Below are 14,306 nucleotides of genomic sequence, written 5' to 3'. Positions count from 1 at the left end.
TTTTTTTTTTTTTTTTTTTTTTTTTTTTGAGACAGAATCTCTCTCTGTTGCCCCAGCTGGAATGCAGCGGTGAGAGCTTGGCTCACTGAAACCTCTGCCTCGGGGGTCAAGCCATTCTCCTGCCTTAGCCTCCCAAGTAGCTGGGATTACAGGTGCCTGCCGCCATGCCCAGCTAACTTTTGTATTTTTAGTAGAGAGGGTTTCACCATCTTTGCCAGGCTGGTCCTGAACTCCTGACCTTGTGATCCACCTGCCTTAGCCTCCCAAAGTGCTGGGATTACAGGAGTGAGCTACCACTTCTGGCTAATCTGCAATTTTTAACAAGGGTGACCATCAGGTAATTTCGATGCTCACAGCAGTTCAAAATCCTTGACGGAGCATTTCCATAACCTGCCTACGCGTTCTTCAGTGGCAAAGCTGGAGCGCAAACCGGGGTCTTCAGATGCTAAGTCCAGAGCTCTTGATAGCTCATTGGAGACGCTGGAATCACCTTCACTGCACTGTATTAGCCTGCCACACAGGGGCACAATAAACCTTACCAGAGTGTATGAATGAATGAATGACACATCCAGCCCCAGGTGCTTCAGGTGGATCGGGGGTGTGGTGAGACCCTGCTTCAGAGGAGGGAGGGCTTATGCATTGCCGAGAGGCCGATTTGCAGGCCTTGACCATGTCTATTTTAGAAAAGCCACTGGCAGAAGATCCGGACCATGGTCAATCTGCCGGTCATAAGCCCTTTCAAGAAGCGCTACGCCTGGGTGCAGCTGGCGGGGCACACAGGTGAGCCGCAGGGCGGGTGGGCAGTTTCCCGCGACGGGAAGGGGCTGGGCGGCGCTGACGGATGCTGGTTCACAGGGAGTTTTAAGGCAGCGGGCACCAGCGGGCTGATCCTGAAACGCTGCTCGGAGCCGGAGCGCTACTGCCTGGGGAGGCTGATGGCGGACGCGCTGCGCGGCTGCGTGCCTGCCTTCCACGGCGTGGTGGAGCGCGACGGCGAAAGCTACCTGCAGCTGCAGGACCTGCTCGATGGCTTCGACGGGCCCTGCGTGCTCGACTGCAAAATGGGCGTCAGGTACTTGTGCCCTGTCAAGTCTGTTGGGGATCAAGCGGGGGGCCGGGCCGGAACAACTCGAGGGCGGCCCGGGGCGAGTGCTCGAAGGGGTCCCCGTGTGCGCTCTCTTACGTCCTGGCCGCTGCCTGCGCCCCCACAGAACTTACCTAGAGGAGGAGCTGACCAAGGCCCGCGAGCGGCCCAAGCTGCGGAAGGACATGTACAAGAAGATGCTGGCGGTGGACCCTGAGGCGCCCACTGAGGAGGAGCACGCGCAGCGCGCCGTCACCAAGCCGCGCTACATGCAGTGGCGGGAAGGCATTAGCTCCAGCACCACGCTCGGCTTCCGCATCGAGGGCATCAAGGTGGGGCAGGTCTGCTTAGCCTGGCTCCGCTCCAGTCCTCCTCCCCCGCGCGCGATGTCCTTCCGGATCTGTTGGCCTCCACCTTCCCGGCGCCCCCTCCGCCTGCTCCTCCGCCCTCTCTGTCTCGCTGTCCCCTGCAACTGGGAGGTACCGCTGCCCTAGGCTGTCCTCTTCCCCAGTGGCGGGCCCGGGCCTCTGACACTCCTGTCCCACCTCCAGAAAGCCGACGGGTCCTGCAGCACCGACTTCAAGACTACGAGAAGCCGGGAGCAGGTGCTTCGCGTGTTTGAAGACTTTGTGCAAGGAGATGCGGAAGTGCTGGTGAGAGTGAAATCCCAAACCCTGAGGTGTTGGGGAGCCTGAAACCCAGAACTCCCCGTCATCTGGCCCAGTGCCTTCAGCTGTGTCCGCATTGTGGCCCTCACCACGCTGGGTCGCATCTGCTCTAGCTCCTTCCCTTCCGAGCCTACCCGGGCGGCTTCCTGGGTCTTCCCCACAGCTGCATTTACCGAGCCTATCTGGGCCGTGGCTCCTCGTTAGCAGAGGCTCATTTGGCGTTTAATTAATTTGCCCTCCTTTCCCACCCACCCTCTGCAGAGGCGGTATCTGAACCGCCTGCAGCAGATCCGGGACACCCTGGAGGTCTCTGAGTTCTTCAGGAGGCACGAGGTAAGCGGCGGCAGCCCGGGTGCCCGGCCGCGAGGGCTAGGGCGGGAACGCGGCGGGGGCGTCTCTGGGCAGGGCCGCGGCCTGACGGTGGTGCGGGGCTCACAGGTGATCGGCAGCTCGCTCCTCTTCGTGCACGATCACTGCCATCGCGCCGGAGTGTGGCTCATCGACTTCGGCAAGACGACACCCCTCCCCGATGGCCAGATCCTGGACCACAGGCGGCCCTGGGAGGAGGGCAACCGCGAGGACGGCTATTTGCTGGGGCTGGACAATCTCATTGCCATCCTGGCCAGCCTGGCTGAGAGATGAGGCTGGACTCCTGTCCCCATGGGCCGCCGCCCTGACATGTGGACCTGCGGCTTTGTTCCCACTGTGCATGCCGCTTGAGACTGGAGCCCTGGTGCAGGGCAGTTCACCGGGTCCTGCAGGGCCAGGTGCCAGTCACTAAGAGGGGGGCACTGCCGATGCCAGGGGTTGCACCCACCCGGGCCCCAGCGTTCCCAGAGCCGAATGACATTAATTTACAGGAGGGGAGGGAGCAAAGGGCTTCTTCCTCAGGCCAGCTCTTCTGAGGCGGCTCTGCCCTCTCCAGAGCGGCCAGACCGTGGATTTATTTAGCAAGCCTAGACCTCCTGGTCTAACCTCTCACACTACAATGGACTCCCCTTCCTAATAAAACTCAAAGGCAAGATGCAGCTTCCTGTGCCTCAGGCCTCACCCCTCCCCCTCCTCTGGTCCCCTCTTCCTCAGATCCGGTATCCCTGGCATCCACTCAGATCGCTGGAGGATAACAGCTTTTTATTAGAAGCAACTGCAGGGTAGGGAACTGCCCAGATAAAGGATGCTCATAGTGGGAGGGCAATGCTCATAGTGGGTGTGCATAAGGTGGCCTCTGGTCCCAGAGATAAAAAGCTGGAAGTGGTGGGCCCTTCCCTGGGAAGCCTGGGACTAGTTTCCAGCATAGCAAGGGCAGTACTGCCAGGCCAGTCCCCAGACAGGCCCAGACAAGCAGCACAGACTTCAGGGACAAGGGCTGCTAGCATAACAGGCCACCCAGGAGCCTGAGGAGTGCAGGGAGGAACCCTCAATGCTTCAGTCCCCACCCTCAGGGCCCCTTGGGGCTCAGGAGCGATATGTGGGATTCCAAAGGTTCTGAGGTTGGAGGCCCCTGGATTTGAAGGGCTTGAGGCCAGAGGACAGCCAGGGGACAAGAGAGCTACCTCCCCAGCTTTTCAACTTCTCTGGACTCAGTTCCTGGGGCTGTGGGGGTCTTAGGCACTCCAAAGACCTGTTTCCCAGCCCAGAAGCCCCTTCCTCTTCTGGGGTGGGCCCCAGCTCCATCGGCAGGGGTGAATTGAGCACATCCGGGTCCTATAATGGAAGAGTCAGGGAGTAACGGGGTATAGAGTTTTCTGTCCCCGCCCCCCCCGGACCCCCAAGACTAGGATGATCAGGTTAGTTTGGGGGCATACCTGAGTGCAGTACTGAAGACGCTCCAAGATGCTGGCAAAGCTGGGGCGGAGCTCAGGCTGGTGCTGCCAACACTGGGTCATGATGCGGTACCTGAGGGGAGGCAGGAGTTGGTGCCACCCACGGTTGTGAAGGCCTCCCTTCCCAGGCAGCACTCAACTCACACGGGCCCTGGGCAGCCCCTAGGAGGGTCCATCCGGCCCCCTGCAACGACGAAGTCCAGCACCTCCTGGTTGGTGCGCCCAGGATAGGGCATGTAGCCCAGTGAGCAGATCTCCCAGAGCAGCACCCCAAAAGACCTGCATCACAAGTGGGGGAACCAAGTGAGTCCTGTCAAGTGCAGCCTCCACTCACTTGAGGTGGCTGGAAAGGACTGGATTAGCCTCAGGGGAGGAGAAGGGTAAAGGACAAGGCGAAAAGAGAGGGAGGGGAAGGGAAGAGAAGGGGAAGGGTGTTATCAACCAGGAATCTGTTTTGGATGTGAAGACACCCTCCAGGAAGGCCTCTGGAGGCATCCACTTGACTGGGAGCAAGGCCCGGTCCCCCCTTCGGTAATAACTGGCCCTACAGGAGGAAGAAGGGGAGTGAGTTGTTTAAATACCACCAAGGTGCAGGCAAAACCCCCTTGGAGCAGGAGCCTTCCCAACTTCCGCACCGGTAGATATCTCGTGCCATCCCGAAGTCCCCAATCTTGGCCACTCGGCTGGGCCCAGTACAGCTCAGCAGGCAGTTCCGGGCAGCAATATCCCTACAGAGGAGGCAAAAAAAATCACCGCCAGAATTCGGAATTTCTTGCCCTTCCTGATCTATTTCCTTAAAAGCTGAGTGGAGGCAGGGCGTGGTGGCTCATGCCCATAATCCCAGCACTTTGGCAGGCTGAGGTGGGCAGATAACGAGGTCAAGGGATCAAGACCATCCTGGCCACCATGGTGAAACCCCGTCTCTACTAAAAATACAAAACTTAGCCGGGCGTGGTGGCATGCGCCTGTGGTCCCAGCTACTCGGGAGGCTGAGGTAGAAGAATTGCTTCAACCCAGGAGGCGGAGGTTGCAGTGAGCCGAGATTACGCCACTGCACTCCAGCCTGGTGACAGAGCAAGACTCCATCTCAAAAACAAAACAAAACAAAACAAAAAAAATGCTGAGTGGAAGGGCTGTTCCTTGAGGAGGGACTTGGGATGGGGGTCCCCTGAGCCAGGACTGCTCCTAACCTGTGGATGAAGTGATTTTCCTCCAGGTAGTGGCAGCCCTGGGCTATGTCCTGGGCCAGTTGCAGCAGGTCCCGCATGACCAGAGGTGATGGCTGGCCCTGGGTCAGGCAGAGGGGGCATCAGTCCATGCAGGTCTCAGACATATCCACGGGGTTTTTAGAGGGGCCTGGCGGGCTGAGAAAGGGTCTCACCAGGTGCGGCCGACTCTGCCTCAGGAAACTCTTCAGGTCCCCTCCAGACATCAGTTCCAGCAGAATGAGGCGAGGGGTGGCCCTGAGGGTGAGCCCCACACACCGCACGATGTTCTGGTGGCTAAACTTGCTGAGTGGGGTGGTGGCGACACCCCGTCACCAGCCATCACCAGCAGGGAGATGGAAACCATGTTCTAGGCGCCACAAAGCCGGAGAGGCCATCTGTGTCCCCTGCCTTGCTACCTCAGCCTCAGGGTGGGGAGAGGCTATTTCCTGGGCCTTCCCTTCCAGCCCCCGCCTTCCAGCCCTGCCCAGGCCCCAGGTGCACCTGATGATAAGTGCCTCCATGAGGAAATCCAGCTCATCCTGAGGAGAGCAGAGTTCTGGCAGGGTCTGGGGAGGAAAAGGCACAGCTCTGAGCTGCCCTGGACACTTCAGGAGGGTTAAGCCTAGCTCTAGTCACTGTCCTTCCCTTCAGGGTGCCCAGCTCTCCTACCCCCAGCCAGAAGTACCACTCCTCTCACCTTGATAGCTACCTGCAGGGGACTGGAGTCCCCAGGAAGGCCCGTTACCAGTCCCTCATACACCTCCCCAAAGGCACCATGGCCCAGGGCTCTGCAGGAAGACAGGTTGGCAGACAGTGGGCAGGCGGCCTGGAGAAGAGTCCCAGAGAGTCTAGTACCTCCTCTGCCTCCCATGCCCCTGCCATATGCCCAGCTGACCCTCCATAGACTCCCTCTCCATTCCAATGCATGTCCCCAAGTAGAAGCCCTGTAAGGGTGATGATGACTGGCACAGAGCCAGGAAAAAAGAGGGCAGGTGCAGATCAGAGTCAGGCTGGGAGTCCACGATGAGGCCTTTCCTGGTAACCCTGCAGACGCCCTGGGAGAGAGGCAATCCCTGGGCTCCAAGAATCATATATATATATATATTTATATTTATATTTATATATTTATCTATTTGAGACAGAGTCTCACTCTGTTGCCCAGGCTAGAGTGCAATGGTGTGATCTCAGCTCACTGCAACCTCCGCCTCCTGGGTTCAAGCAATTCTGCCTCAGCCTCCCAAAGTGCTGGGATTACAGGCGTAAGACACCACGCCCAGCCACAAGATCATATTTTAAGAATTGGGACGGAGAGGTGACCTTGGGCAAGTTGCTTCCCCTTCTGGAGCTTCTCAGGTCCTCCCTCTCCCCTACACAAGGGATGTGGGCCAGATTTTTTTCCAGTATCCGTAATTCACTACAGCAGGGTGGAGATTCAGAGTGCATAGGTTCTCAGAAAGAGGCAGAGGACTCACCTAAGCAGAGTGACATTGGCTGGGGAAACCTCGGTGACACCTGGGGGCAGAGCCCAGGTCTGGGCTGGGCCAAGCCCCATCTGGCAGTAATAAGGATTAGGGGCTGTCCTGATGGCAGAGTTTCGAAGCTTGCTCAGCTCAAGCTCAGGGATCGGCAGCCTCATCCGCCACAGGCTCTGCCACTTCTGCTTCACTGGTGGTGGGAAGAATAATGGCACAACCTCCACCTGCCCATCAGGTCTCCCTCCCCCACCTTCCCCCACACCCCTCATTACGGTAACGTTTTCCCTGGACCTCCCCAGCTGCTTCCTATCCTAGAATCCCAGAGGAGTCTACCACTGCTCTGCTTCGGTGAATGGTCTTGAGGTCAGCCCGGGACCCCTCAGAAGCCCATCCCAGCTCACTGGAAAGAAGCCTTGAATCAACTGTGCCTGCTAGATGCTTCATACCCAGAATCAGGACCCCACACACCATAAGGAGGCTCAGTGTCGAGGTTGCCACCACAGCCACCATCAGAAGCAGAGGGCCTGGGGGGTTGCGCAGGTCTAGGGAGAAGGAGAGACACCTCCAGTGGGAAGGTCCTCTCTGTTCCTTTACGCTCAAGTTTTACCCATATTCCAAGACTCAGCTCAAGTGTTATTTTTCCATGATGCCTTCCCCCATTATCCTAGGCCAAAGCAACCTCTCCCTCTTTGAACACCCCTAAAGCACTTTATACCTCCCACAGCAATCGTCACTTGGGACACACATTTACATAGCTATATCTAAACATCCTCCCACACTAGACGATATGCCTCTGAAAGGCACTGTGCACTGATGAATCTCCAGTCCCCTGCCCAGCACCCACCACAGTGCCTGGCACATAGCAAATCTCTATACCATCTTTCCCAGTGGCCTACTGCCCCTCTCAGTCTGTGACCCCAGGAGTCCAGACCTTGGGCAAAGGTAGGACATACCCACGCAGGTGATGTTATCCACAGCTAGCTCCATGCCCTCTGGGCACAGGCATTCAGCCAACTGGAGCTCTGCCTGCCATTGACAGTCTCTCAAAAGGCAGTGACTGCAGTTGAGATGCCTTCGGATCTCTACCTCTCCGTGGCTCTCCGTGACTGTGAGTAAAAGAACTGATATGGTATGGTGTGGTGGGGGGGTATGGGGATGGGATATATTAAATACATGCTTTGGGCTGAGTGCAGTGGCACACGCCTAAAATCCCTGCACTTTGGAAGGCCCAGGTGGGCTGATTACCTGAGGTCAGGAGTTTGAGGCCAGCCTGGCCAACCCCTTCTCTACTAAAAATACAAAAATTAGCCGGGTGTGGTAGCACATGCCTGCAATCTTAGCTACTCTGGAGAATCACTTGAACCTGGGAGGCTGAGTTTGCAGTGACCCGAGAGTGTACCATTGCACTCCAGCCTGGGTGACAGAGTGGGACTGTTTCTCAAAAATAGACATGCCTTTTTCAGCCACATGGTCAATTCTAGCCCAGGACTTTAGAGCAAAGAGCAGCACCAAGCTTACAAGGGTGGTGGGTGGCTGAGGGACTTCTGCCAAGCCTGCACACTCCCAGGTATTTGAAGCAAATTCACAGCAAGGGGATACTTGACAAGCATGCAGCATGCCCTGTGCTGGCATCTGACACATCTGACAGCCCCCTTTTCAAATGACCCTGTGATATGCAAGAATCCTGTGCTATGCAATGTTATTCACAGTGCAGGTCGCTCTTCTGGAAGTGGACTCAGGGATTGAGGAAGAAGGCCAGGCCAGGCTGAGAGGTGGGGTTGGGGCCAATACCTGCCAGAGGCTGCAGGTAGAGCTCGCTGCTGGGGTGCATGAAGGATACTCCATCTTCCCCGTCAGCCCAGAGGTTGTCAGTCTCTGAAGCATCACCCCCTGGAAGTAGAGAGTGATGGAGAATTGACTACAAATATGAGGGCTGGGGGAGAAGCTGGAATCTTCCAGTGGAAATCCCAGTGTGGCCTTCTCTTCTCCAGCATCATGATGCAAGTGCTGTCTTTTCACAAGTGGGAATGGAGGAGGTGAGGAGTGGGTAATCAGCTGGAGCCTGAAGGCCTAGCTCAGGCTGGCAGAGATGCCTCCTGCCTGCCTGAGCCCCTCATGTCCCATGTCCTCACAGTCCCTTTCTGTGAGAATGTGAATGATGTGTGTATATATGACAGTACAGCCTGCACAGTCACACAGCTTCTGTTTCTTTTTACTTTTTTTTTTTTTTTTTTTTTTTGAGACAGAGTTTCACTCTGTTGCCCAGGATGGAAAGCAATGGTGGGATCTCGGCTCACTACAACCTCCACCTCCCAGGTTCAAGCAATTCTCCTGCCTCAGCCTCGAGAGTAGCTGGGATTACAGGCATGCACCACCATGCCTGGCTAATTTTGTATTTTTAGTAGAGATGAGGCTTCTCCATGTTGGTTAGGCTGGTCTCAAACTCCCAACCTCAGGTGATCCTTCTGCCTCAGCCTCCCAAAGTGCTGGGATTACAGGCTGAGCCCCCTCACCAAGCTGATAGATAATTTGCATTTTGAACAACCTAGGCTGTATGGATGTTACCGGTTCCTGGACCACACTTTGAGAACCGCTGACTTAACCCAGGCCTGCCTTTCTGCCTCCCTGCTCAGCTTGCTCACTTGGTCAGCTCTAAGTTCTGGGGACAGCTGCAGAACAAGGCAGGGACCTGCTGTGATGGGAAATACCCTGGACTGAATGGAAATCTAGGGAGTCCTGTGTGCATGCTGATTTGCAGCGTATTTGACCTTTTCTAAGAGCTCCTGCTTTGCCTGGAGCTGCTGAGCGGGTCTTAATTCCTCTCCCACCCCTATCCTCCTGAGGGCTGCAGCCTGTGCTGAGGTTCTAATCTCACGTCACCTTCGGGCCTGCTCAGCTGCCCTCTCCAACTTACACGTACCCCGGTAGCCGCCGCCGCCGCCGCCCGCAGTGCAGGCCCCGCCGCCGCCCCCAAAGCCGCCGGCCGCGGCCCAGCCAAGAGTCGCCCAAGCCTCGGAGCAGCCCTGGCCGCCCTCCGCCCCCTCCTGCAGTGAGCGGCCCGCCTGCAGAGAGGGAGCCCGCGACGTCCAGCCGCCTCCTCCACCTGCAGAGCGACAGCAGGAAGGTTGGCAGCCACACGGGGAACACGCCTGCCTCTCCCCGCGGGCCGCGCCCTCACCTGCCGCCCCGCCTCTCCCGCCGCTCCCGGGCGCCTCCAAGCGGTTCTCCAGTTTCTCGGGGGCTGCCAGAGTCCGGCCTCGGTCCGGCGGCCTCAGGTAGGCCCGACCGCCACCTCCGGCCGCCACCAGCAGCGGTTCCAGCTCGCTGGCGCGCACCTGTGGGGCCAGCGGCGCGTTCCAGGACGCGTCCTCCTGCCGTCCAGGAGCACTGGCACTGGACAAGGGCTCCCACCCCGGGGGCCCAGATAAAGGCAAGGCCCCCCCCCCCAGCCCAGCACAGGGTTAGAGGGACCCTAAAAGGTGGACATAGAGTGCGTGCGCGCGCGCCCCTGAGGAGAGGATAGGGACACCAACGCTGAGCGCCGAAGGGAGCACGTACCCGAAAAACGTAGGTGGCGCCCCCGCCACCCCCGCCACCTCCTGCCCAGCGCCGCGACTCCAGGGCCCGTTCGCTCCCATCCGTCGCCGCGTGTTCTTCAACGGCTCGAGACTCCCCGAGGCAGACTAGCTGGCTCTCCGGGCTACCCTGCGGGCAGCGGGGGCGGGAATCGGCAGGGCGCGGGAGCCTCTCCTCGCTGTGCAGGTGACCCGGCACTGAGGAAGGCTCGTCCCCCCGGCCCCCAGGCAGCCCTCACCCCGCGGCGCCGGAGCCGCCCCATCCCCACTGGCTGCGCTTACTCCAGGACAGGCGTCCTCTCCCTGCTGCCCCACCAGAATGTACAGCGACTCTCCGAGACTGAGGGAGAAGATTGCTGAGACGAAGACGCCATGCGCCCGCGACAGGTGGTTCTTGGCGCCTTTGCCACCCGCAGCTCCGTAGGCTGAGATCCTGCGGAGAGCGGGCGGTGAGTCCCCAGCCCTCGGTGCTCAGGCCGGCCGCTGCTGGCAGAAGGTGACGATAGAGGAGGTTCCAGAATAATTTTTTATCTGAGGAACTTGGAGGCTGCAATAGACTCTGACAGGATGGGAAGGCTGATTTTGCACACCGAAAAATTAAATATCACACTTATTTCAGGAGGGTTCGTGGAGATGTGCGGAGGCTCAAGCACCCTTTGGCACCGCCCTGGCTGGGGGGCTTCCGCTCGGTGGAAGAGGTTCCAGGTACGGTCTAACTCGGTGGCGACTACTGCCACCTTGAGGGGCACTCAAGGTCGGCCTGGGTGGACCTCCCTGCGCAATATCCCAAGACGCAAGGCGGTGCACATGTGGCCTTCGTTCCCCTGACGGTGAAACCTCCGACTCCCAGGTCACTGCCCACCCTACCCCCGCCCCGCACTTACAGATACTGGCCGGGGCTCGGCACGCGCCACAGCTGCACGCCTCTCAGATGCCCGGCGGCCCCCACGGTCACCACCACGCTGGTCCCCGCGTACGCCCCGTCACATTGTGTTTGTGTGGGCCCATGCCTGCCACTGGCCCCGCAGGTATTAAACAGCCAAGACTCCTCGGTGCCTGGGAGCAAGGAGCGAGGCAAGGATCGTCGAGCCTCTGGCTGGGCTAGAGGGGTCTGGAATGGTGAGCGGAAGAGGAGGGAGGCGCCTGGAGCTCACCCCGAGAATTCAGCTGGGAGGTTGGCTCCAAGCTGCTACGCGGGCCGTTGACTTTCCGGTCCAGGGGGCTGGGACTTGACAGCGGCAGGGGCGAGGACGGCAGAAAAGGCTCCTGGGACCCGGGGCTAAAGCAGAGAATGGCGCCTGAAAGGTGTTAGCAGAGGGCGCAGGATGTTAACTGGGGTGGAAACAGGATATAAAAGAAAGAACCCCGCAACAGCAGCCCTTGCGGGCGCGGCCACACCCCTCACCCCGCCCAGCTTGCGCGCTCAGCCTGGAAGCCACCACCGGACGCCTGTCGCAGAAGCCCCGCGGGTGCTCGCTCATAGCTCCGCCAGTTTCTCTCCTCAAGCGCCCTTCCCAGTGAATGGTTTGGGGGCCGCACTGAATTCGGTTCTCCAGTCTCCCGCGTGCTTTCCTCGACTTAGATTGATGGCCCCGCCCCAAGGCGGCGCTGAGACCGCAAAGAATGTTCCTCCTTCCCAAGCTGCGTGATCCAGACTCGGATTCACACGCGCTTGGCGCTTCTCCGTCTGCACTTCAGAAGCACGGGCCCGAGAAATTTGGCTGTGAGAGTTCGAGGGCTCTGGAGGAACCACTGACACCTGGCCTGTTGCGACCGGCCACCCCCAAGCCTAGGAAGGTGCCTCCGGCTGGACCGTCCTCTGACCAACAGACGGCACTTACCCGCGGCTCCGAACCATACCAGCAGCAGGCCCCAGCGGCCCATCTCCGTTGGGTTCACCCCGCAACAGCCCTTTCGGTCTCGGCCACGCCTGTCAACCTGAAGTTGACAGCTCGCTTTGCCCACCGCAGCCCGGGCCGCCGCTTACAGGGATGTCCTGCGGCTGGCAAGACTCTCCCCAGGACTTAAAGCCGGCCTGACCACGCCCACCTCAGACCCCAGGACGCCAGAGGAGGAAAGGGCGGGGCGTGTGGGCAGCGAGGTCCCTACGCTTCCGGGAGGAGCCTGATGGAGTCCCCACCTAGGGCTCTAGTCTTCAGTCGTCACATCTGCCGCAGCCAGCCAGGAGCTGGGGTAGGTTTGAGGCCGGAAAGGAGGTGCCCCACCCTCAAAGCGGGAGCCACGCCTCGGACACCAGGTGGGGGCTTCCAGGTTCCTGAGGACAGGATCAGTGGAGTGTGCCCTTCATTTGTGGTAGTGGTGGTGGTGGGTGTGCGGCACGCGTGACCACACATGGGATGTACTTTTTTTTTTTTTTTTTTTTGAGGCAGAGTCTTGCTCTGTCGCCCAGACTGGAGTGCAGTGGCACGATGTCGGCTCACTGCAACCTCGGCCTCTCGGGTTCAAGCGAGTCTCCTGCCTCAGCTTCCTGAGTAGCTTCCTGAGGCGCCCGCCACCACGCCCAGCTAATTTCTTTTCGCTATTTTTGGTAGAGATGGGGTTTCACCATGTTGGCCAGGCTGGTCTCGAACTCCTGACCTCGTGTTCTGCCGGCCTCGGCCTCCCAAAGTGCTGGGATTATAGGCGTGAGCCACCGCGCCCGGCCAGGAAGTACTCTTTAAACTGCCCCAAGTAAGGTCTCATTACTTGCCATTGCTTGTGGCTTTCAGTGGTGCCCTTGTGACCACAAGGCTGAACCTCCCTGCTGCCCCCAGAAACTTGGATCTCTGTGTTTGCCTTATGTAGTTCGGTTGCCTGTGTTACTCCTGTGCACAACTTCTCACTGTGATGGGGTAAAAGACTGGACAAGAGGTCAGAAGATCCGAGAGCTTTTAGTAGCACTGAAGGATGACTGATGATAGATACCTAGCTAGATAGCTAGATAGCTCGACCTTGACTACTAGTACTAGCATCTCTGGTCTGTGGGTGATGTAGCACAGGCCACAATTGCTCTGAGAGTTTCTCTACCACTTGCAAAATAATATGAAGGGAAATTGCTCTGTAAGCTACAAGTTACCCTATAAATGTGGGAGCCACTCCCTTCAGGTAGTTTTGTGTCTTGGGTCCTCAATCATTTGCTTAAAATCCTAACTTGAGGGCCGGCATGATGGCTCACACCTGTAATCCCAGCACTTTGGGAGGCTGAGGTGGGCAGATCTTCTGAGGTCAGGAGTTGGAGACCAGCCTGACTAACCTGTCTCTACTAAAAGCACAAAATAGCCACACCTGGTGACGCATGCCTGTAATCCCAGCTACTCTGGAGGCTGAGGCGGGAGAATCACTTGAACCCAGGAGGCAGAGGTTGCAGTGAGCTGAAATCGCGCCATTGCACCCCAGCCTGGGCAATAAGAGCAAAACTCCATCTCCAAAAAAAAAAAAAAAAAAAAAAGAAAATTCTAACTTAAAAGTCTGAGACCTATGTTTATTATAAAACACTTCAAAAGCGAAGTTTTAGTAGTTAGCTACTTGGTAAAGTCTCAGTGTAAAGCAAGTTGTGGCCACAACAGTGATCTTGTAAAACCTGGTCTCTATGCCCTAGTTAACACTAGCTATCACACTATGAGGTGACAGAATTTACCTTGCAGTCTCTAAGGCACTGCTCCTCAAATTGTGGTTGGTTCTGAACACCAGTATCAGTATCACCTGGGAACTTGTTAGAACTGCAGATCCTTGGGTTTACTTCTGGCAGTTGGTAGGGCCCAGTAACCTGTTTTAAAATACCTCCAGGTGATTTTTGTCACGTAAATTTCAGAATCTTGGAATTTGCTGATCCAGCAGTTGCTTAATAAACCGTAGTGGGGCTGGGCACCGTGGCTCACATAATCCCAGCACTTTGGGAGGCCGAGGTGGGCGGATCACCTGAGCTCAGGACTTTGAAACCACCCTAGGCAATATGGTGAAACCCCACCTCTACTAAAAATACAAAAAATTAGCTGAGCATGGTGACACACCCCTGTGGTCCCAGATACTCAAGAGGCTGAGCCCATGAGAGTTGCTTGAGCCCGGGAGGCGGAGGCTGCAGTGACCCAAGACTGTGCCACTGCACTCTGGCTTGGGCTACAGGGTGAGACTGTCTCCAAAAAAAACAGGCCAGGCACGGTGGCTCACGCCTGTAATCCCAGCACTTTGGAAGGCGGATCACAAGTTCAGGTGTTCAAGACCAGCCTGACCAACATGGTGAAAACCCATCTCTACTAAAATTACAAAAATTAGCTGGGCATGATGGTACACACCTATAATCCCCAGCTACTTGGAGGCTGAGGCAAGAGAATGGCTTGAACTTGGGAGGGGAAGATTGTGGTGAGCTGAGATCGCGCCACTGTACTCCAGCCTGGGCAACAGAGCAAGACTCCTTCTCAAAAACAAAAACACTGTTGGATAATTCTGTGTTCAGCAACTCCATTTATGAGGATG

The 14,306-nt window shown here is 57.5% G+C and overlaps 2 protein-coding genes across 3 annotated transcripts in view; one reads left to right on the top strand and one right to left on the bottom strand.

Annotated features, from left to right (window-relative positions):
• ITPKA (inositol-trisphosphate 3-kinase A) overlaps window positions 1-2,780 on the top strand; it is an 11,296-nt gene extending 8,516 nt beyond the window's left edge. Inside the window, exons 2-7 of the mRNA XM_032251248.1 lie at window positions 684-780; window positions 856-1,072; window positions 1,212-1,416; window positions 1,636-1,737; window positions 2,014-2,085; window positions 2,191-2,780. Coding sequence (XP_032107139.1) covers window positions 684-780; window positions 856-1,072; window positions 1,212-1,416; window positions 1,636-1,737; window positions 2,014-2,085; window positions 2,191-2,394 — 897 coding nt within the window. The 3' untranslated portion in view covers window positions 2,395-2,780. The remainder of the gene's footprint in view (window positions 1-683; window positions 781-855; window positions 1,073-1,211; window positions 1,417-1,635; window positions 1,738-2,013; window positions 2,086-2,190) is intronic.
• An 86-nt stretch (window positions 2,781-2,866) lies between these two features.
• LTK (leukocyte receptor tyrosine kinase) lies at window positions 2,867-12,003 on the bottom strand. 2 transcript variants are annotated; one of them, XM_032251246.1, is made up of 20 exons: window positions 11,675-12,003; window positions 10,988-11,131; window positions 10,718-10,889; window positions 10,116-10,266; window positions 9,817-9,963; window positions 9,437-9,593; window positions 9,179-9,361; window positions 8,050-8,148; window positions 7,212-7,364; window positions 6,705-6,800; window positions 6,256-6,448; window positions 5,481-5,571; window positions 5,285-5,349; window positions 4,957-5,086; window positions 4,766-4,863; window positions 4,211-4,303; window positions 4,018-4,119; window positions 3,720-3,854; window positions 3,558-3,648; window positions 2,867-3,456 (listed from the first exon to the last, which is right to left on the bottom strand). In XM_032251246.1, the coding sequence occupies exons 1-20, from the start codon at window positions 11,715-11,717 to the stop codon at window positions 3,208-3,210; spliced, it is 2,592 nt and encodes an 863-aa protein (XP_032107137.1). In that variant the 5' UTR covers window positions 11,718-12,003; the 3' UTR covers window positions 2,867-3,207. The 2 variants fall into 2 exon arrangements, with proteins under 2 accessions (XP_032107137.1, XP_032107138.1); XM_032251247.1 differs by lacking the exon at window positions 10,988-11,131.
• Window positions 12,004-14,306: the final 2,303 nt, after the last annotated feature.

This window comes from Sapajus apella, unplaced genomic scaffold, assembly GCF_009761245.1.
Source record: "Sapajus apella isolate SASKATOON/1434 unplaced genomic scaffold, GSC_monkey_1.0 scaffold74, whole genome shotgun sequence".
Taxonomy (NCBI): Eukaryota; Metazoa; Chordata; class Mammalia; order Primates; family Cebidae; genus Sapajus; species Sapajus apella.
This window is presented reverse-complemented; position numbering and strand designations above follow the sequence as displayed.

What these genes read in the sequence shown, in the direction of transcription:
- LTK (XM_032251246.1), bottom strand. Translation starts at nt 11,717, where the DNA reads ATGGGCCGCTGGGGCCTGCTGCTGGTATGGTTCGGAGCCGCGG. An exon ending in GCCAATGTCACTCTGCTTAG is followed by an intron (nt 5,572 to 6,255) that starts GTGAGTCCTCTG and finishes GTCTTCCTGCAG; the next exon opens with AGCCCTGGGCCATGGTGCCT. An exon ending in CCCTGCAGGTAGCTATCAAG is followed by an intron (nt 5,350 to 5,480) that starts GTGAGAGGAGTG and finishes TTTCCTCCCCAG; the next exon opens with ACCCTGCCAGAACTCTGCTC.